Source organism: Macrosteles quadrilineatus, unplaced genomic scaffold (assembly GCF_028750875.1).
Source record: "Macrosteles quadrilineatus isolate MER2022 unplaced genomic scaffold, UCM_ALF_1.0 Scaffold_1__1_contigs__length_201487025, whole genome shotgun sequence".
NCBI classification, from domain to species: domain Eukaryota; kingdom Metazoa; phylum Arthropoda; class Insecta; order Hemiptera; family Cicadellidae; genus Macrosteles; species Macrosteles quadrilineatus.
In genome coordinates this window covers 178,908,131-178,932,263 of record NW_026542594.1, presented here as the reverse complement: position 1 = coordinate 178,932,263, position 24,133 = coordinate 178,908,131, and the positions used below count along the sequence as shown (strand labels likewise).

The window sequence follows — 24,133 nt, the reverse complement described above, 5'->3', positions numbered from 1 at the left end:
ACAGCTGATTTTTACAGGCAACAACAAAACTACTATCTAGTGTTAGTGTTAATGCTATTGCGAGTTTCTTTTTTCTCTGTTACAGGTAAATATTTTATATCAGTCTATATTAAGAATTGTAACACGTAACTAATTACAGAAACAAACGTGTGTTAAGCTATTATTAGTGCACTCTTCATTATTTAAGTAGTCTTTCTCTGAAAGAAAATCATACAGTAGTTTCTTCCCTTGCACCCTACTAAGTCGTCCAGTGATGGATTATCAATTTAATTTGAAACTTATTGCGAGATTCCTCCAAATTGTATGCATTTGTAGGCTTCTTAACTTATTTTTATTGTCTGTTTTTGTAAATTGGGCCCAAATCCCAAAGCTATGTAGGTAATGTATGACTAGGCCAACAAAGCTAGGCTGGGCTTTACCAATTTTGTAAATGTAGGCATGACCGTGGTTAATAGTAAATTACCCATGACAAATAAAGCTACCGAAATGAAACATGCAATAAAACCTAAGGCTGATGCCATCATAGAATTTCATCTCATTTTAAATAATTATGAACATTGATGTTTTAAAAGTTGGTTCGGGTACACTTCCATATCTGTCGTCACAAACAATCCTCTCAATTGGAGTTGGATTCGCGGGGGCAGTGGTTGGACACAATGTGCGCTAGACAAAGAAGATAAGATCAAGAAAAGTAGTAGATAGGGCGCAGTTGTTTGCCAAGGAAGGAGAGGAGATTTTGAAGAAGAGAGATGAAAGGGAGATATTGGCGAAATGGCTGAAGGCTGATGCCAATGTGAGTTGTAGAAACGGGGTCTTACCCTATCGACTGTCGTCACAAACACCCGATGAAAATATCGATCAATATATCGATTATTCGATATATAATTTTGTTAGTTAGGTAAGGTTAACCTAACCTAACTAACCAATCGATATATCGAATTAAACAATTGAATAATCAATATAATTAATAATATTGATCAATCAATATTAGCCTACTCACACCCTCTCGCGCTTTTTCGGCAACTTACGTTTTTACCTAGGAAATCAGGTTTGAAAAACCATAAAAACTGCAAAGAGCCAAAAATGCCTGGCCCACTCCTATATGAAACTAAATATAAATTAACCTAACCTAACCCGACCTAACCCATGCTTAGGTTAGCGATTCAGTAGACTCTCTCTTATCCGAACTCCTCGGGACTGAGGCCAGTCCGGGTAACAGTTTTCCGGTTAAATCGACGGACGACGGACCATTTAAATGCATACTGCATACAACTTAAATTTAGGAGAGCATTGTATCCTACTGTATGACGAAAATGATGGATTTTTCTTATATAGAGGCACTTCTGTGTCAAATGATCGGTTACTCTGGCAAGGGTGGCATCTACGGACATGCAACTCAACATCCTTATTCAAATTAGGCCACCAAACATAATACCTTGATAGGGACCTCATAGCCTCTATTCCAGGATGTCCTTTGTGGAGTTCTTTCAATACATTTTCTCTCAAAATCTGTGGACCACAATTCTTCCTAATCACATGACTATCCCGTTTTCTAATGTCAGCTCTTCTCTCTTATACCAATATGGTTTCATAGATGATGGTAAGGTTTCTGTATCTTTTGGCCAACCATGTTCCAGGAAGTCTCTAAGTTTCTTCATATTTGGGTCTTTCTCGTACTCCATTAAAAGTTCATGATTTGGATAAACTTCGTCAATTTTCTCCTGAACCAATGCTCGAATCTCTCTCTCATCTGGATCTAATACTTCTTGTGTCTTGAGTGAAAACCGAGACAAAAAATCAGCCAAACAATTACCCTGTCCCTTGATGTACTGGATCTCAAAATCATACTACATTAAATACAAAGCCCAACGAACCAAACGGTTGTTTACTACTTTGGTAAGATCTCGATGCATTCAAAATATTCTTTCAAGTGACTTGTGGTCCGTCCTCACCTTGAAATGTCTCCCACTGAGGTATTGTCTAAACTTCTTCACAGCAAAAACTAACGCCAGTGCTCCCTTGTCAACTGTAGCATACCTTTTTTCTGCTTCCGTTAGTGTCCTCGAGGCGTACATGACTGGCCTTTCCGTTCCATCCGGCATCGAATGTAACCGCACTGCACCAACCCCTTGTTGTTCGGTTTTTGACGTGTGAACGGGGCTTAGGCAGCAGACGATTAGAGACGAAGAAAAGAACTGAAGAACTGTCTACTACCATGTCTGCTGAGTGTTTGTGATTGAGAGTGATAACGTAATTTTCAAGTGAAAATGGTGTCTTTAATTAAAAACCAAATATTGAAACATCTATCAAGGTACCTAATCAAAGATATTAAGTTTTCATTTGAATCGCCTAAAATCCTTTCTAGAAAAAATGTTTGGATCCATATTACTGTTAATTCATTGGTCGTCATAGTTGAATAATCGTCTGCTAATCCTAGTAATGGTTTTAACTTTGGCCTAAATTAAAACAGAAAATTTATTTTTTTTAATTTAATTAGAGCGACTATTTAGATTAAAAAGTAACAACCACTCAAAATTAGCTTATAAGTTGGGTTATACAACTTGATAGTCCCAGTTCATTCGCTTTTCCCTTTACATTAGGCTAAATTTAAAGCTGGATTTAGTAAAGGCCTAGCTCAACTAAATTTTATTAGATCTTTTAGTATTTTAGCCTTGTTACTGACTAAGCTAAGATCTTCTGATACATTTTCCAAAAGCCCATTGACCAGGGACAGATTGAACGATCAAGTTAAAAAGAATATAGGCCTAACTTAGCTTGTCTCAGGACCTTGAGGTTAAATTTTCAACCCTATTAAATGTTACATAATGTTTTGTAAAATCCACACTTGTAAATCCACAGATAAGTAAATCTCCCTGTTTGGTGTGGCAAAATATACCATTTTGTTTACTTTTACTTTACCATTTACCACCGAAGTCTTCACCGCAGTCCTTGAAGACCGGAATCGTCAAATCTTTTCCATCTTTCTTCTTGCTTGCTTCTTGATTGTGTGTAGTGTTGTAGTGTGGGTGAATGTATAATTTGTGTTGTGAGTGTTATATTTGCTGTCGGCTACCCTTGATTTTGGTAACCTGCGCTTGTTTTTCCCAATCAAATGCCTTAAAAAACAGGTTTATTAACTAAACTTAAGTTTAAGCTATACGATTCAACTAAAACTGACAACAAATATAGCCTAATTTTAACACCCAACCATAATTGCTGACACAATTATTTAACCTTCCCATCTTGCTTACCAGGATTCAGGATTCAGGCAATATTTAAACAGTGTCATAGGTTAGCCAAGAGAAGGATATCTTGGATTGTTGATCAGTTCACTAAAAATTCATGTCATACCTCAACCATTAATTTTATGAGTACAGTAAGAGTTTTCTTAATCCCTTATAACTCAGCCTGTAAGACCTTGATTGCTAACTTGACTGAAATTAAGGTCTAAACAATGTAAGTATCAATCCCAAACCTGAATAAACCTGACATAGGGTAATTCATTAGAAGAATTACCCTATGTTGATTTTCAAACCTGAGTTTATCTGAGGTTTAACATAAGTTATATCTTCCCTAGTATAGATTTCAAAGTCAAAACTTTGAAAATGTTCTCTTCTTTCAAAAGCAAATATTGTAGCCTAACCTATATGTTGACAATCTAAGGCCTAACCAAAGGAGTAAATTAAGCCTTAACAACTATTAAAATAAATCTTAGTGATAAACATATTTTCTAAAGACCTTTATCTCTTTCAGGTATACTAAAAACCTATCTGCAGACGAAATAAACTTGAGTACTTTCAAAGGAGAGGGGGAACTCACATCTCTAGAGCTAGATGAAATAGGGTTAACCGATTTGTTAGAGCTTCCCTCTTGGTTACGATTGACAAGTGCTTGGTGTTATAAGGTTACATTTAGGATACAATGGACAACACTGAAGAGTGTTCCGATACACTTGGTGAGTAAAATATTAAATACTCTACAAGTCATAGAATTTTATCATTTAATACTTTAACAGTAGTTTACACGACGATCGCATAAAGATAGTCTTATGATATGTAGATAATTTAAGGTACGAGACTTGGCGAGTGTCTTAAGCTTCTACTAGTGTCTTAAAGGCTAATTACGTGAGTTACGTACACTACTTATTTACCTACCACCATTTTTTTTTAAATTACTAACAATCACTACGCATACGTCTAAGAGAGGTTATGTTTTCATGTATAACCTCTCATTGCCACCTATTGTGATTCAACAAAACACTCACTCATTGTATAATCAATTAAATTGGCGGTAACTTACTTTCCTGTTAGAGGGAACATTCGTTATTATCGATGATTTCTCTTGGATTTCAGTAATTGGATTTAACAGGGTACGAGCTGGTGGCCCGTCCTACGTACGGAAATCGAGTTGTCAACTAAAACGGAATAGTTCAGAACATCTAGTTTACACGCATAGACACAAATTCTGGAAGTTTTAATGGGGAAGATCACCTTATAAACAAATGTAACGTGACCACGTATTTATTCCATTCGAATATGGACCTAAAATATGGCGATATGCATTTTAAATCCGATAATTTTACCATAAAACAGCATTTGTGTCGATTTGAAAAATCTTGAAGTGAGATTGGTGACCGATTCACACTGGTTTTGAGTAGAGTAGTTACATGCCACCTCCAATTGCATATTGTACTACTTATGTACTTACCGTACCTTATCTTATCTCCGTGACCACTGAAACCTTATGAGGATTTTCTCTATCACCTGCCCCTTCAAAATTTAGATCCCAGTCTGAGGATGCATTTCATAACTTGATATTTCCCGTCCATCGTTTAGTACTCCTTGGAATATACTTTTTAAAAGTTTATGCAGAGCCTGTCCATCCAAGCTTTACCTACTTCTGGAAAGCATCCCTATACTGTATTTGGGTGTTAACACATTTCTCTTAGCTCTCTGTTCTTTTTTATTTCGACCTCCGGGCCGTTATCTTGAACTGGTCTGTATATTTTCTCTGCACTTTATTATATAACCCATCATTAAGGTTTTTCGATTCTTGTGTCAGTGTCAGTGCCCAAATTTCTGAATCATCAGTACTACGGGGATAGTTGGTATGGTATGAGTCGACTTTGGTTTCTGCTGCACCCTGCAGTTTATTTAACAGTTTTATAGAGACCTACTACACCAATTGACGCTTTCATTACTAATAAAAATTTTAGTAAGCCGACATACTCACATTTAAACATACAGAAAAAGAAGTATCAACACGTAAACCACTTATATGTTAAACAATTAAATGATAAACTGCTGAAAAAATATTTCCCAAATATGAGTTGAAATTTGCAATGTATAAACTAAATACTTACACAGATTGCATTTACGATAAAACTTGATTAAATGCAAGTGTTTGAGATGTTTAGTTCAAAATAACACATTTCCTGATAACGCAGATCCTTCACGGTAAGGAAAAACTACATACATTTTAAAGTGAAATAGTATGTAAGCAAACTCAAACACCAATGAACAATATTTTTGTAAACAAACAAACATTTCAATGACAGTTATAAACCAGCTGTTAGTTAAACCAGCAACTTAATTTCTAAAAAACTGAAACCCTAAACTAAAATTATGGCTTCGACATTCCCTAGTTTTCAATATTATCTTTCTTTCAACACAAAAATCATGAAAATCCGTCAAGTGGTTGATTCAGAATCGTGAAATAAAAAAACCGTTTCGTTTTAATATTATAGATAAGATGAAGTTTGAAGTATTACAATTTTACCTCTTTTTCTCTCAATCCTTGAACCTCATTGGTCTAAACTTGTTGTAAAGTAACAAAACAATGATGTTAAGTAAGTAAACAATAGGCTAATATTAATTAGGCCTAATCTTTTTATTTCTAAGAAATGAATTGAAAATGTTACTTGAAAAAACGGCCGTAGGTACTTTACCCTGTAACTAGTTTTATACTTTATAAAACTTAACTCTACTTACTTATTGAATAAAGGTGTAACTGTGTTGTAGCTTTTAAATGTAGGCCTAATTGCAAGTTTTTTTTTTTAAACCACCTTAATATCAGGAGTGCTCAAAAATAATTTTTAATCAGTGGCTTCTGAAATTTTTTCCTGTGAACTCCTTTAAGTTGATTTTCTACAATGAGCCTGGAACTTTAGAACGAAGTAAAAGGTTTCTGTATGTGACAAAATCGGACATGAGATCACCTAAGTAGTTTGTAGTATTAATGACCATGACCTTTTAAACTTCTGCCCTTAGTTAAATATAAGAGAGGAAAAATCTAGGGTTTCGGTACAAAAGAGGTTTAATTTACGAGAGAAAAATTTAGTACGTTTTTGTAAAGAAGACTCTCTCTGATTCGCACTCCACGTTACTGAGGCCAGTCCGATAACAAAAATGTAAAGTGTACAGGATTAAGAAATGAAAGAACCGGATAACGGTTTTCCCGGTTAAACAGATTTTTCCGGAAAAATTTGCTATGTAATCCAAATATTTGACTTAAATTTTGGAAAGCATTGTCTTTAGACACATGATCACTGGTCGCAAATCTTTCCCACAAGAGCAGTCGCTTAAGTACCGCCCACTTCCTGCCGATCTAGTCCGGTTAAACCGACGTGCTGATAAAAGTTGTCTGGTTAAAGAGATGTAATTTCCGCCAAGTGTAGTCCGGTTAAACCAATGTCCGGATAAGAGGGAGTCTACTGTATTCGAGGTGATTCGCGGTGAATGACAGTAATAATGGAGTCGATTTACATATGGTCACGAGCATTACAGATAGACTGTTAGGAACAAAGACATTTAAAATAATACAAAAAACAAAGACAACTTGATTGATCAACCCTACATTCTTACAAAAAATCGTTTTGTTGAAATAAAAACAGAAAGTAGCAAACATAATTTTAACCTAAACCTATGGAACAGTGATAGAAGTTGTATGTTGCAATACCTATGCCTGACTGTCAATAAAAGAAAATTGTTTAAATTTTTTTTTCCTTTGAACTTTAATTGTTATTTGATTGTTGTTTTAGCCACTGGACGAGGTTCACATCAATATTGTGAGGAGTTACGCTCAATGTCGGCTCATCAACCACTCTCTTCTCTCGGAGCCGCTACGAACTTCATCAACAAAGTGGCCGACGGAATAACAATCTGCGTTAACATGGTCAAAGCCAAGTTTAAAAGTCCGGCACTTACAAGTCCGGCACTTACAAGTCCGGCACTTACAAATCCGGCTTTTACAAGTCCGGCACTTACAAGTCCGGCACTTACAAGTCCGGCACTTACAAGTCCGGCACTTACTGCATCTGTTCAGGTGAGAAAAAACAAAGATTTGTTTCTTGTACAATTGTAAGAAACATTTATCATTTATTAACTTGTAACATTAGGATGAAATATATCTCGGAAACTAAATATCCCTTTAGATGCCTAAATTTGTCGTTTTGTGAATTTGTAATGAAATGTCGAGTTCCAGTTTCAAATTGAGTCATACAAAATAGTGATTGTTTGTTTTATTGAGCGGAGCGAGCGAAGCTCTTATACGTCGACTCTAATGCATTTCGTAATACGCAAACTCCTCCTAGACGGCTGAATCAATCGTTTTCAAATTTAGCATGGTGATAAAGACCATATCGGTGAGTGCCAACATCTATATGGCGTTAAAACCTCTCAGGAATCCGCCCCACTGGGTCCCAAAGTTTCAATGTAATCCTTATCGAAGCAGTATTTGACACATAAACGAAGACAATCAGCTGATGATTTTTGAATGCAGTAGATAAAGAAATAGCTGATAGCATTATTCCACAGATATTGAAACAGAAACGGTATGGATCATAAATAAATATAATAAATATAAGGATTATTAAGTGAGGTTAACTTGATACAGTCTGACTGGTTGTGATCCTAAATAATTGATATTTTTCTAAATTTTAAACAACTTTTATGTAAACAATTTTGTTGTATAATCAAGTTCTACCAATGTATTGCAAATTGAATGGATAGACTGCAGTTTTTAGTGAAAAAGTTTCTTTTAGAAGCATAAAACAGCACCACATAACCTACAGTGAATTTTAGGTAAATAATCTACATGTATGAAATAAGAGCTATAAACTAAAAGTACACTTTACCTTCTCCAGTGAATATTAACTGAACCACTGTAACTGATAATCACTGAACATCAATGTAATAATATAAGATATGCAGATAAATCAACATAAACTGCAAGGTCATTGTGCCTAGGCCAACAATGATGCAGGACTAAAAGGTCTTCTCTCTTATCGGTTGGCATTGTTAGTTGGCAAGCAATATTCCTGAGCCTATGTAAACCTACCTGCAATATAATATTAAACAGTTTATCTTAAGGAAAGGAACAATTTAACAATGGGTGAAATAAAAATATAACCTATTTTATGTGCTCAGCTATTTTTAAGTGCATGCTGTAATCTTTGATGTTATAATATTTTATTTTTGTGCAAAATATTCCTTGGCTATTTTTTACTACTGAATAAGTTGCAGACAATTTCTATTGTAAGATACTTTTGTGACTCAGGGTGTACTTTCATTTGCAAGTATGCGTCTAAGATATCTATGACCGAAAATACCTTTCCATCAGTTAATTTTGAAGTCAAGTCATCAAAGGTTGGTTAGAGGTGTTTGGTTTCCGGAACGATGTTTGGATTCAAGGTTGTACGGAAATCGCCACAGATCCTGACTCTACCTCCGCCCTTGTCTACGTTCGCTGTTGGGGTACTCCATTCTATCGGTGTTTCGGAAGGGTCCACTGCTTCCAAAACTCCCTCCTGTACCAATCACTGTAATTCTCGCTCCACTGCCTCCCTTAAGGGGAATGGAACTCGTCGTGCCCCGTAAGGTACAGGTTTTGTTCCACTTTTTAGATGTATAACTTCATTAGAGTCATATATCGTTCCTAGCTCATCACGAAAGAGTTAGGAAAACTGCTGGGTTAATGCTTCAACTTCTTTTTGTAACTCTTTTCTATAATTTTCTTCATTCTTACCTGTCTCTTTACTATTTGTCTTTCCATTGTCAATACGCCTAACCCTTACTTCCCAAGGCAAATTAAGATTGAAAACTACACTCCACGGCAACCCAAATAATGGAAAATCATCTTCTATGTAGTAATACAATAAATTGGCAATCGCTTAGTACGATTACGTAAAGTAACGTCCACAAAAGCCTTACCCATGACTTCTTGTTTATTTTTCCCATGGCCAGTAATGACATCAGACGTCTTTTTGAGAGATCGTCACTTGAATTGATCTTATCCCAAAGAGACAAACTTATAGCACTTACCCGAGCCCCGGAATCAAACTCCATTCTAACATTATACCCGTTCAATTCTACATCTATTGTAGCTCTGGGAACCTTACTCTTGACTGACCTAATTTGTGTTCCGCTAACATCAATATCAGAACTACACTCATCATCGTAAGATTGATCACGAGAATCTTCTACTTTTCTCAAATTACCGTCCGTTCTCTTGAAAAAAATATTTTTACTTTTGCACATTCTTGCGAAGTGGCCTCTCTTTGAACATTTCTTGCACACAGCAGAAACAGCAGGACACCTATCTTTACTAGGGTCATGTGTAAACCCACATCTATACCACCTATTGAAACCAGTAGATTTCTGTACCTCTGGTTTCCTCTTTTTCTTAATGTCACTAACTTTGAAAATCTCATTTTTATACGAATGTTTGGAAACTTCTTCTCTTGCGCGTTCCATAGATTGAGCTAACTCTAGTACTACTGTTGACTTACACGCTCACCTCGGCTATTAACTCCCTCGGGCCATCTTTGTCTGACTTCAACTTCAAATTCTGGACAGTTGCTTCCTACTGCAAACCTATCTCGTACTCTTTCATCTAAGCTATCTCCATATTTACTACTTCTAGCTAAAGACTTCAATCTGTTATAAAACAAAATACATGTCTCACCATCTTTTCTTATTGCTCTTTCAAACTCAAACCTCGTTGCAAAAAGGGTCCTTGTAGGCTTGGACAACCGGTTGGCTTCCTCTTTGACTTCGTCGTAGGTTCACTTCTCCCAGGCCCTTGGATACATCTGGTCCGACAGTGCCCTGAGGTGCTCCTCTCCGATATTTGCCAATATAAGATCTCGCCGAGCCGCTTGTTCTTCTGTGTTAGCACCACCCAGTCCCTTAACTCTGCAGGTCAACTCAAAACGAGTAATGTAGTCTTCCCACAATTGTTCACTATTATACTCTTTAAATGAAAATCTGCTTATTCTATTTTGTATGCAAGACATGTTACTACTGTCAATTACACTCTTATACTGAGACAGGTCTGTTCTCCTAGGCATTTTCTCGTCGCCAATATAGAATAATTAATTATTAAAACTCATTTTAAGTAAACTCAATCAAAACGATTCATTCACAAAACAAAACAATAATGTAAACAAACCAAATAGCAGATGATTCATAGCTTTACAACTCAGCTGATAACAATAATCCTACAAAATGATATGCAATATGTTACCATTCATGTCAGCCTAAGGGGAGAAATATTGCGTTAAAAATAAAATTGATCATTTTTTCATTAACTGCACTCATTAATTACAAGAATGCATTTAGTGAAAGTTGAGTGCAAAAGGTATCTGTATAATTAAGTATACCCCAAGTAAACTTGTAAAATTTAATACTGTAGTATAGCACATCCCAAACTAGTTGTAATGCCATGTAAGTAGTGATATTTATAAATACAAACGTTAGTTGTGAAAGGTTAAATTACCTGTGTCCGCCGGTTGATCCTGTACAATCCTATTGCAGGATATGCATTTCGCCAAGGTTAATCGCCATCATCAGTCCTTAATATAAGATCTTGAACTTCCCCATTTGCGTCTTAAAGTATTTAGGTGCGTCTTAAAGTTTTGAAAACACGTACACGAATTTTACACATGACGAAACACATAAATAGATGGTAGGCCTACTTTTCATTTTTACTGCGGACATATAGACGTGCGTCGGTATTGAATATTATATACCTGAATTGAAGGATTTTACTTCCAAGACGAGACATTCGTTTGTCGACTGCCAAAAAGTTAACTACGTCTTACACTCTCAAACGCTTACAATACGTCTACGAGACCTACACGCTGGTACGATTACCGGCGATGTTTCTCGCTACATAATACTCGCTCAATAATGTTTTATACATGAAAATGAATCTTTAGAGTCTCATCTTTCTAGTAGTATAAGATTCATTGCGATTTAAAACTGTTTTCATAATGAAATAATAGAAAATCACGACCCATGTCGTTTTGGTCGATAATCGACCAACGCCACTGAGGACTCACGATTTAGTGGTCGATAATTGACCAACGCCACTGAGGACTCACGTTTTAGTGGTCGATAATTGACCAACGCCACTGAGGACTCACGTTTTAGTGGTCGATAATCGACCAACGCCACTGAGGACTCACGATTTAGTGGTCGATAATTGACCAACGCCACTGAGGACTCACGTTTTAGTGGTCGATAATTGACCAACGCCACTGAGGACTCACGTTTTAGTGGTTGATAATTGACACCTTTATACTTATTGAAAATTAACTATTCTTGTGTTGGTACCAAAAAAAAAGTACACAAGAACTATCATTTTCCACACTAACCACTTCAAGTTGTGCTTGTTAGCTTGTTACTTCTTAAAATTATTTTTAAGCTGTCCCATTGTTTTGGTTTACTGTATCTTGTTTTATAAATTATACTTTACTTAATGTTTACAGATGGAGAATATTCTACTAGATATTGCTATAGAAGTAGCCAAATACCTTACGCCTCGTGATATATCTTCCTGTTGTGCAGTATCTCATCACTGGCGAGAAGTATTCGGTAACAATGCGGTAATTATCCTCAGTTTATTAGGATAATTTAAGCTAAATGTATGAACCAAAAGCAAGTGCAACACTAATTGTACCCCTTCAATTAACTGTTACTCTGATGGTTTAGGCTACTGATTAAAAGTTAAGTGAATGAATTTAATAAGAAGCTAAAAGGATTATCCTAGTAATTAAATGGGGGGGGGGGGGGTACATTCCGTTCCCGTACTAGAGGCGTGTTGAGCCCGGTACATTCCGTTCCGGCACTAGAGGCGTGTTGAGCCCGGTGCAGCTGGTTGGCGTGTTGAGCCCCAGCATCCGTTTTAATTCAGTGTAAGTCCCCGGTGGCCAATGGAGCTGCCTCCTGGGACCATGAATCCGTCTGGAGGGGGATGAAGAGGCCCACCTCCACTATTTAAGAAGAGTGCCGTCTAGGAGAGATGGCAGTTGACATCCGTCAGCGTTACTGGTGACATCGCGAGGAGCTGCTGCGCTTGACAGTGATCCACCCAGCACTTCTCGGGCAGTCCGCATCCGACAGTGGGACAGGTGACATCGTAAGGAGCTGCTGCGTTTGGGCTCTGGTTGGTGAGCCGCCCAGCACCTCTGGAGACAGGAGTCGACGTCTGACAGCGAGACTGGTGGCATCGTGTGGAGCTGCTGCGTTTGGACTCTGGTTGGTGAGTCGCCTAGCACTTCCCGAGACGGAGCCAGTTAGAGGACTGCAGGAGCTGAGAGAAGAGGACTGCAGGAACCGAAATGAGAGGACTGCAGGAGCCGAGAGAAGGAGAGGACTGCCGGAGCTGAGAGAAGAGGACTGCAGGATCCGAGGAGAGGACTGCAGGAGCCGAGAGAAGGAGAGGACTGCAGGAGCCGAGAGGGGAGGAGTGCAGGAGCCGAGAGATAAGGTCTGCAGGAGCCAAGAGGAGAAGTCTGTAGAGCCGTGCTGCTGGGACTTCTGAGAGCCGTCGAGCAAGTGGGAGAAGCCACAGACTGGGCTTCGTAGAAAGAAGAGATTTGTATATATTGTCTATAGTTTTTTTAGTGTAAATAGTTGTAAAAATAATCCTTAAATACTAAATGTGTCATAATCCATTTAAGTGTTCAGTCGATCTGAGTCCTGAAAACCCCGAAAAGGTCTGATAGCTGTACAAAGGTAAAAACCTGAGAAAGTACGTTACAAACTACATAAATATATTGACCTTAACTATGATTTTTTACTAAGCTTACGGTGCATGATTAAAATGCTTAAACAGGAACGCATGTATTTGCCGATCGGCAGTCGAAAAACCACTGTTTAGCCTGGCATCTGACCATCAACAGCAGAATTCTGTTACTGCGTATGATAATAATAACAATAAAAACGAGAAAGTAGATAGCAAATCACATCCACTGTTTCAATAGCTTTAAAATGAGATATTTTGCAACTTTTATCCTAATAAACAATGCCGTATGATTCAACCATTAACATTGCCGTTATATCATTGCCTTTATATCTACATAAAGTCAATGGTTATAGGCAGAAAATCCAATATGGCCGGCTATCCTGCCGACTCTTAAGCAGTTATCACAAAGATATACAGGGAGTTTTAAAAGAATCACCAGGTTTTAAAACATTTTATTGACGTTAATGTTAAACAAATACGGATATAAAATATATCAACAGAATGGAGAACACTTAAATTTTTCATAGATACCCCTACAAGTGCTCAATGTGCCATCCATTAGCTGTGGAGAAAGTTTCCAATCTATGCTGTAAATTGTCCCATACACCGGCTAGGATCGCAGGGTTGGTTGATTCTTCGGCATTGCGAATCCTTCCACGGAGCTCTTGAAGCGTTTGAGGCATATGCGGTACATAAACTTTGTCTTTTACATAGCCCCATAGAAAAAAAAAACACACACCTTAAGATCAGGAGATCTAGGGGGTCATTTGAGAAGGGCCAAGTCAATTATCGTTGAAAGGTTTTTTTTTTTACGAAATAATCATTTTGAAGATGATGCAAACACGTCCAAGAAAAACCAAGACTGATTATTGAACAGCTGATTATAAAACTTGGAAACATGCTTTTTAAGCACATGTTTCAAATATTTATGTGGGACAAGAATTGGATAAGGTACATGCCATTAAAACCTGATGATTCTTTTATAAACGCCCTGTATTTTTCTTATTCTATATCTCAGTAAGTTATATTTTAGAGTAGGTAAAAAGTGTGATAAGCATATCGGGATTAACAAAAATATGAGATAATAATACTAAAATTTTAGTAGTAGGTATTGAGGTTCGTTGTTGAAGTTCATTATTCAATATTATGTATGCTAACTCTTGATTTATTCTAGTTCTTAATAATTAGATCTAAAACTTTAAACAGTCTCCGAAAATATTCTTTCTCTTTTTGGTGGTTCATGCAAAATATTTTCACTCAACTTTTATGTAAATTGTTTTCATTAAGCTTTCAAACTGTTAGGCTGTGCTGGCAAATATTGAATGAATGTGATCACATGCAAAATAACTTGTCAGTTGCCAAAGAAAAAATAAAACTTTTATGTATACAATCCTCTTAAGTAGACAGAAAATTAAACAACTCTAGGAGGGGGTACCCAACTAAAAAATTAGCCTAATTACTAATTAGCATAAAGTGGCAGAAAAGTAACGTTGTCATTCTCTGGATTAAATTACTGACAACACACAAAAACTACTGATAGCATCCACAAATATGAGGAATGACCTTTCTCAGTGATTTGTTGGAATGATACCCCAAAATATTCCTTGTGCCAAACCATAGACTAACCAACACAAGTATACTTCTCCATCCCCTTTGCTTTCTCCATCAAAGCTAAACCCATGGCACAGATTCATGTAAAAAACCCTACAACAAAACCTAGTATCACCACTGATAGCTTAAGTAATATAGAGTGTACACAGTTTTTCTATACTGTCACAAGACATTCCTGCATGCAATACACTGTAAGAGGTCTAGTGTAGATATAAAGTCAATGATGCAATGCACCTAAGAAAGAAGTAGCCTATAGTAATCTCGGGAATGTAAATAGTAACTACAAAATAGGGTATAAATGTCAAACAAGCCATAAAGTTGATAAATCTTGGGAAAAACTGGTGATTCTAGCAGACAGTCATGGCAAACACTTAAGCAATTTAATTGAACAAAGAGTTCCCTTGAATGTTTGCTTTTTGTTAGGTTAGGAGCTAAATTTAGCCAGGTGACGGAGGAAATTAGGGAACTTTCCAAAGATTTGGACGAACAAGATTGCCTCATGGTTATAGCCGGAACTAACAATATGGAGACAACGGGTATCAGTCGGCTTATTAATGATATTCAAAGCCTTATTAGTAAAACAGAAGATACAAATCTTATTTTAGCAAGCTTACCAATAAGACATGATACACCGAACTTGGACCTAAAGATAAGGAGAGTCAATGTGGAAATTGAAAACATAGTAGCAAAGAAAAACCACGTAAAACTGCTCCCTTTACATATACTTCTTCGGCACTATTTTACAACTCACAGCCTACATTTTAACAAGAGAGGGAAAACAGACAGCTAAAACTGTGGCTCATCTTCGCGTTGAAAAAGACTCTTCTTCTAATGGTACATAAATTTTTTCCACCGATACTGCCATCAATGTTGTAGAATCCGACATGTATGACACAATTTAGCAGCTAAAGGGTAAATCATCCTTAACTTTCGCTCATTGTATATCTTCGGATTTTAACGACCCTAAAAATATGTCTTCTATAGTGGCTGTTGTTTTTAGCCACAATGTCGGTAGACCCTGTAATACGGACTTTGTTGATGATAACATCACTTGTCAGAGAGTAAAAATAGAGCGTACGTGTATGGTCTTGTCACGAAGCCTATTAAAAAAACATCTACTGAGGTTTATGACAATGCTTTTACACAACTCACTTCTGATTAAAAAAGGGGTTTAAAACACTAGTAAGTTCTCCTATGAGGTGTACTAGGGATGGAATTCTTCCTGAACACTTTGCAAAAATGTAACAGATTTTCAAACCAAAACTAAGGCTACCGTTTACATCATATTGTATAATGAAGTGTCTACTAAAGTGATAAGAGGCGGACTTAGTCTCGAACTTATGAACAGACTCACAGAACTCGTCACAGAACATAACACCAAATTAAAAGTGCAAAACCCAACAGACCATCCCTTAGCGCAATCTGCGGGTACCTCCATCTCCCCTTCACTCCTGGATGCAGACGGATGAAGTCATGGCTATTGACCTCCTACAATTCATCTGCGGCGACCTCATTTACACCAATCACCTGTACTGCGACATCCCCGCTATGGGAAAAAAAACTATTCCAGTGGCAGCGAGGGACACACACCATATGGAACGTTTGTCAGGTTTTTCAACTCATGCTTTGCCTTCAATAAATTTAGCAGTTCAATGTAATTCAGTAGCAAATAATGTAACCGATGGTAAATCCACTTCAACTGAGGTTAATGTACCTTTTTTAGAAAAAGTTGTAAAACCCGTAGTAAATGTAAGTTGAAACAATGTAGTAAAAACAATAACGATAATCCTTTAGATAATGCTTGTTTTAAAGATAAACAAAAATTGGCTGATTAAAATGTTTGGTTGATGCATTCTAACATACAGGGTGGTATAACATTAAAAATTTATATGTTAATCTTTTTTGAAAATACAAACATTGATAATGTGTACTTATAACGTTATTTCCAAGATAAATTATTTTTCATAATGTGAAATTGGCCTAAAGAGGAGACCCAAAATAAAAATTCATCATTGTAAAAAAAAATCATGGTTTATTTAAAACAAAACAGTTTCTTCTAAACACTTTCTACAACACCTTTAAGAACTCGAAATCAAACTGAAATTTATTTACTTCCATTAGTTTTTTTGGAATATCAAAAATCTATCAAATTTAAAACATTCCGCTAATATTTTTATAGGGCATTTTAAACAATTAATTCCTGGTAATCACTTGAGCCCTGTGAACAAACAAACCCTTTCCTAGCTTATCTGTCTACAATACAAATACATATTTCTTTTAGGGGCGGTTCACGAGTTCGGGACTTCATAGTCCGCGACCAGACGTTAATGTTTCAACTTCTTTAAATTAAAAAAATAAAAAATTGAATTTCAATTCTTTAAAAATTAAATTACATTAATTTCTTCCTGTATGAAATAAAATTTTCAATTGCTTAACTTTTCTAGATACTTTAAAAACTTTAATTTAATTAGCATTTATTGTTTTAATATCCAAATTTAACTCTTTTAAAGAAATTCATAAAAAATAAAAAGGTTCATTTTTTATTTACATCTTTTACTAGTTGAAAGCAAAGTTTAATCTTTAATAAGAAAACATCTATGATCTTTCTTGTTATTACAATAATTAGCAGAGAGAGGGCTAAAAGTGAATGAATTAAAATAACATTAAAAATAAAATAAACTTACTACTCATTGAGTAGGCTGCAGAAATTCCCCCCAGGTCTGGACACTATACATTTACACTCTTGAACTGACAATCCCACATGAACGTAGCTCCCTTATATAAGATATCTCAGTTCTGGAACCTTCTACCCCTACTCGGGCGGTTACCTCCCGCTATCTCCGTGTCCCGCCACCTCCGTGTACCGCTACCTCCGAATTTCAGAGTGACCCCTATAATCCTCGGATACTTCCTGCGTTAAGACTTTCCGTCCAAACCTAACCTAACCTAACTTAACCTAACCTAACCTAACCTTACCTAACCTAACCTAACCTAACCTAACCTGACCTAACCTAACCTAACCCACGGGTTAAATTTTCATTAAATCTTCCATCCACGGGGCTTCGCAGCCGTGGATGCAATGACAGCTAACAACGCAGGCAGTGACGGGATTATAAGGGTCACTCAAGAATTCGGAGGTGACGGGACAGATTTGGGTTCGGAGGTGGCGGAACGCGGAGATAGTGGGAGCACACGACTCGGGTCTGCACTTGCACTGGACCCGGTGATAAGGAAGCTTCCAAAGCTTTCTTATCAAGACGTCTTGCTACTGCAGGCTACTCCTGACTATTATGAATATAAAACTTTAGTTTCAAATCTGTTACTTGGACTGAGAATCATGGACTGAGACTAAATCACGAAAAGACGAAACCGATTGTCATTAGCCATTCTCGACTTCGACCTTCAATTGACATAGACTCTATAAACCCAATCACAGTTAATGGCAAAGCACTTCTATACTACGACAATGTCAAGAATCTTGGTATATCTTTCAACTCTTCACTTACTTGGGACATAGCAGTAACGGACACACGAAACAAGGTTTTTGGCTCCATACATTCATTGAAAAGATTACAGAATTTTTTACCACAACACACTATACTAAATTTGATCAAATCACTTTTACTACCCCACTTTAGTTACTGCAACTCATTGATCAATGATTTGACTGCGACTCAGGCGGGTATGCTCCAGCGGTCACAGAATTATTGTTTGAGATTTGTCTATGGTCTGCGACGTATGGAGCATATCACGCCATACTAACTTGAGGCACACATCCTGAAATTAAATGATCCATGATTCATTAAATTTTTGTCATTGGTTTTTTCAATTTTGAAAACGGGCTCCCCAAAATATTTCAAATCCGATTTTAAATTTGTGTCTCAGGGTAGTTCAAGAATGTCTCACACTCACATTGCGTATACCTCATCATGTGAGCTTTTGGCAGGGCTTTTGTTGTTACCACTTGTCGTCTGTGGAACGGCCTACTCCTGCACGTTAAGACACTTGAAAAACGTTCCCAGTTTGTAGCGGCACTGAAAAAGCTCTACAGTATTTTGAGAATATGGTCTCGGCTGGCGTGTCCTAGGGCTACTGTTACTTTGCGCGTTTGCTGATGCGTGTATGCAAGAGTATGCAAATAAGTTGTTTGTACTTGTAAAATTTGTATGTTTTTTTCTGAGATATGTAGATACTTGTAGAATTGTGTAGAATAAATGTAGAATTATTAAATATTTTATGTTTAATTAGATTAAGTTAACCCAATGTAACATTAATTTTGTTATTTTTTTAATGTCAGGTTAAGTGTAAGAAAGGACCGTGTGGCCCTAACTTTGCCTGAAAAATAAACGATTTTTAATTTCATTTAATTTAATCAGATGTGTGAGATGTGTAATTGGATGGATTGCAGACCACAGCTGGTGTGTTCTGCGATCTATCCGAGGCTTTTGATTTTGTGGTACATGATATTCTTCTTGATAAGTTAAAAGTTTACAACTTCGCTTCTTCCGCATTATCTTGGGTTAAGTCTTACCTATCTGGTAGACGCCACAGAACTGTTATTTAAAAACAATGATATGTTTTTTTTTATCTGAACGGTGGAAAGGAGCGCGGGGCGTGTCCCAGGGTTCAATTCTTGGTCCTATTCTGTTTTTAATCTATATTAACGATTTAGTACAACATTTTGATTTCAAAATTGTCCTGTATGCAGATGATGCTACAGACATTCTTAAATCATACATTTTAGATTTACAGCAAATTATTCAGAATTTCCTCACAGATTTGCAAGTGTGGTTTAGGGCCAATGGTTTTAAATTAAATAGTAGCAAAACTAACGTAGGTAATCAATTTTAGTAATTTGCGAAGACAGAAACTAAATCTTAATCAAATAATATTAAATGATAATCACCTTCCTATTGTAAAGTCAACAAAGTTCTTGGGTCTCGAGGTTGATGAAAAACTAAACTGGAAAACATATTTGATAAAAAAATTAAATTCTCTTTGTTTTCATATTTTCTGCAAAAAATTACTGACTTACAGACGAGATTGATTGTATATCATGCATTGTTCGCTTCTTCAATGCAGTATGGTGTTGGACATTGGGGAGGTAGTTCAGGTATGGAGTCTATTTTTAAATTGCAAAAAAAGTATCTTAGAATAGTGACAAATTCTAAACCTAGAACATCCTGTAAATCTATTTTCAGGGAACTAAAAATTTTAACACTACCATCTATGTACATTAGTAAATGTCTGTAAATGTCAAATCTAACTTTAATATGTCAATGGAAAATCAAAATATTCACAATTATCAGACTAGAAACATAAGTGATTTCCAGTTTCCTATTCATAGATTAAGTTCCTTTGAAAAGTTGCCTCAATATTTTGGGTAAAAAGTATATAATAAGCTACCAAACAGGATAAAGAATATTGATAATTATCATAAGTTTAAGAAAGAAGTTCAGTCCCTGCTGCTAAACAAAGTATACTATTGTATAAATGATCTCTTATGTGACACCTTGTAATATGATGTAAATATCTTCTATCTATACTTATAAAAGGCAAAGCCCTCACTGACTCACTGACTCTTTGACACACTCATCACTAATTCTCCCACTTCCCATTTACCTAGGAGGCTGAAATTTGGTACACCGATTCTTTAGGCATTAAATAGGAAAACTAAGTTGTTTTTATTCTGATCGGACTCTCGGACTCCGCCCCAGTGGCTCTGGATTTCCCATGTTAACCTTATGATTTTTCATATTTAAAAGGAATTAATGAATCTTATCAGCTGTTTCAATCAAACAAGATGGTTCTGTTCTATGATGTTCAATAGCATTAAAGTTACAAGGATTACCAACAGGGTGCAGCACTATTATTTTTTTAAACTTATGACAACAGCTAATTTGCAACCAAAAGGTGAGTGAGCGTAGCGAACGAACTTCAACCTGAAGGCGAGTTAGCGTAGCGAACGAGCTTACCTGAAGGCAAGTGAGCGCAGCGAACGAGCTCCAACCTAAAGGTGAGTGAGCGTAGCGAACGAACTTCAACCAGGACGTGATTGAGCCATGCGAACGAGCTCATCTTGAAAATTAAGAAGTTAAACGGGGCAAGGCCCGCAGGTACAGCTAGTATATATATAAAGCTCAAATACCACTGACTCACTCACTCATCACGAAATCTCAGAAACCATAAGACCTAGGAACCTGAAACTTGGCAGGCATCTTCCTTTTGGGTAGTAGACGCTCACTAAGAAAGGATTTTACCCTCCGACCTCTGGGCTCCGCCCCAGTGGCTCTGGAGTTTACCATGTTAACCTTATGAGTACTCATATTTAAATGGAATTAATGAATCTTAACAGCTGTTTCAATTAAACAAGTTGGTTCTGTTCTATGATGTTCAATAGCATTAAAGCTACAAGGATTACCAACATGGTGCAGCACTATTATTCCTTTTACATTTATGACAACAGCTAATTTGCAACCAAAAGGTGAGTGAGCGTAGCGAACGAACTTCAACCAGGACGTGATTGAGCCATGCGAACGAGCTCACTTATGAAGTCAAACGGGGCAAAGCCCGCGGGTACAGCTAGTATGTATATAAAATTAAGCCATTCGATTAAGTTTTTACCAAAAAAATTTTATCATGTATATTTTGCTTTTAGTTTTTAAGATGTTGACATGTCACCAGTTTTACCAGCTATGCTGGGGAGGAAAATGTATTGTGACGAATAAAGAATCTGAATCTGAATCTCATCCCATTGTAAATTTTGAAGCCTTTTTCGTGTCTAGTTCATAACTAGGGTACAAGTTATTGATTATGATTAGATCATATTATTTGGTTAAATGAGGTTTTAAATTACCGAAATAACAAGTAACAAACACGACCTCTACAATGCACTGTACAGAAACTAGGCTTCCATAACGATGAGAAGTGTACTAAGGGAGAATGTTTTATCCATGGCAAAACTACGAGGCATGTGTTTAAGCAAGTACCATTTCTAATTTTCTCTGTTCCAGCGCTTCGATTGACATTTTTGACATTTGTGCTGTGTATGTGGACCTATTAGCAAGCCTGCGCCAGAAATTCGGCAACAATCGGCCGTATTTACATCCGGCTTCGAGCATTCAAAATAGTGCCGCCAATTGATACTGCCGCCAACCGTGAAGTGCGCACTGTGATAAAATTTTTAAGTGCTAAAGGTGCGAAAGTCATTGAAATTCATTGACAGATTAGTGAAGTGTATGGCGTATGAGTGACGGTATGGTACTCATTGGAATGATCGGACCGTAAACAGTCTGTTATCTCTAACTTTTCATCGACTTAACGCACCAATTCATCAGCAATGACAGATGGCCTTCCAGTGCGTTGCTCATCATGAACATTGGTGGGGCCGTCTTTAAATGCCCTTACCCACTTTCGTACCATGACGTCACTCATAATGTTCTTGCTATACACACGGAGAAATAAAAAATGGTACTTACTTAAAAAACATGCCTCGTAATTTAACTCTGCTATCCTATGTTACCTATATTGGATTGTTAGAAATTTTACTGGATTCAAATAATATTTTCTTTCCTTGGAAATCAGTACAAGTTCTTGACTTGGGCTAACTAGCATTACTTATACCTTGTTTACACAAAATATTTAACTAAAATTATCTGTAGGTTTGGAAAGGACTGTGTGATTCCGAGTTGGACGAGCATCTGAGGACTACGCCATGTGTCGTAGAGCCGCAGTTTTCTCTCACTGAACAACACTCCTCTCTAGCTCCGCTCAGTCAGTGGCGAGCAGCTTACCTGCGGGAACAACATCTGTGGAAGAACTGGCGAACTGGAAACTGCAAAACTGTGGAACACGAATTGGACAAAGAAAAACAATGGTCAGAGCGGTTTGTCACTAACGACTTGATAATGGTGTTTTATGATGACTCAATAGAACTGTGGGACTTAAAAACCATCCCTCATACTCTAAAGGATGTACTACGGTTTGGTAAAGAACGTATATATACACCCAGGGTTAAGGCCCTGGATAATGGATTCATTGCTTTAAAGGATTATGCTGAAGAATGTGTTGTTAAAATTGTTAAGGTAGATGTAGCCCAAGGCACTATCAATAATTATAAATGGCAGGTAGAACTAAACTTTGATTATTCATGTAAACTTGTGACCAGCAATAAAGAGGTAGGCCTATTCGATGACTTAGATTTAATGGACAAGTTTGATCTAATAATAACTCCTGGAGGAAAGTGTATTGGCAATTTTTGGTTTTGTAAAGACAATGACTCTTTCTACATATTGGATTTGGAAAATGGAGTTGAACTGAGAAAGGAATGTTGTTCTACAAGCTTTCCAGAAGGAGGGTTGGGTATTGTAGGATGTAATACTGGATCCAAAACATGTGAAGATATCCTAGTGCTCCTTCCCAATACAATGTTACCCGATCCTTCTGGAATAGTGACAGTGACATGTCGAGTGTATAATATACATCAACTATGTTTCTTACCATTCAAGCAAACTTTTCCTGTTTTTAGCGAGTTTTTATTGAATGGCGAAGTAGATTGCTTTGACCACTGTGCAATAACTGACAATTTTTTGGCTCTTTCAGACTGTGATATTAATAATCCAAAAGAGGTTTCTGATGTCAGAGTTTACAACTACAGATCTGGACATATTATACATATGTTACCCTCTAAAGGGAAGATTCATATCATAAGTGATTCACATTTTCTGTTTAAAATGCCAAAAGTTGTTAAACAAGTCACAAGGCAGAGACCAATCACCAGACAAATGATGCGTCAAGATGAAAAAACCGTTTTGTGCTCTGTTTTCTGTCCATCTGGAGCCATTTTGGAAGATACTACAGGCTCTGAAGTCAAAGATTTTCGTTTTGTTGGGAAGGGACTTGTAGAAATAATTTCAACCCAAGCTTATAGCTTAACATATAATATGCTTGTAGATTCAACCGAATTTTGGAGGTTGAATCAATTCTCCTCTTTTAAAACTGGTGTAACTTTCCCTGAGCATTCGGAAGTAAATCGCGCCGTCACAAAGGTTATAATCGATCTCTTGGAAGATGAATACACATTCAAAGTCAATTACTTTTGGTAATGTTATAGTGACAGTATGTTAGTGTTTATAAATGTAAATTGTAATTGTATTATTTAATTGTTTATTGTATTTCGTGTAGAACTGGTATAAACAACTTGCAAATGTTCATAACTAATACTTCTGAAGATAGTCAGATTACAAAATGCCAGTAATTAAGAAAGTTAAATTATGGACATTTTAAATTGAAAAGTGAATTCAACACACTCTTGTAACCCATGCTTTTATCAAACACAATTAAAAAAATCAATTTTAATTTTTACTTTGTGTTTTTCTATTGTAGTACTTGTACGCTCATTCTTCCCGTATTGGGACGAAACGAAGACTGTAAATAAGCTTGCGCTGGTAAAGGCGATCAGAATACACAGTAGTACTCTAGTTGTTGCCACACA

The 24,133-nt window shown here is 36.7% G+C and overlaps 1 protein-coding gene across 3 annotated transcripts; it reads left to right on the top strand.

The window, feature by feature from the left end:
* The first annotated feature begins 28 nt into the window (after positions 1-28).
* LOC128983263 (uncharacterized) lies at positions 29-24,003 on the top strand. 3 transcript variants are annotated; one of them, XM_054402500.1, is made up of 5 exons: positions 3,815-3,955; positions 7,040-7,323; positions 11,771-11,887; positions 22,302-22,516; positions 23,824-24,003. In XM_054402500.1, coding segments are annotated over exons 1-5 (651 nt in total). In that variant the 5' UTR covers positions 3,815-3,921; the 3' UTR covers positions 23,825-24,003. The 3 variants fall into 3 exon arrangements, with proteins under 3 accessions (XP_054258474.1, XP_054258475.1, XP_054258473.1); XM_054402499.1 differs by lacking the exon at positions 3,815-3,955 and adding an exon at positions 29-85 and having other exon boundaries at positions 22,302-24,003; XM_054402498.1 differs by having other exon boundaries at positions 22,302-24,003.
* The last annotated feature ends 130 nt before the right edge of the window (positions 24,004-24,133 follow it).

Excerpts from the sequence above, each read along its gene's own strand:
- LOC128983263 (XM_054402499.1), top strand. The coding sequence starts at position 52 with ATGCTATTGCGAGTTTCTTTTTTCTCTGTTACAG. Across the intron at positions 86-7,039 it reads TTCTTTTTTCTCTGTTACAG|CCACTGGACGAGGTTCACAT; the intron begins GTAAATATTTTA and ends TTGTTGTTTTAG. Across the intron at positions 7,324-11,770 it reads CACTTACTGCATCTGTTCAG|ATGGAGAATATTCTACTAGA; the intron begins GTGAGAAAAAAC and ends TAATGTTTACAG.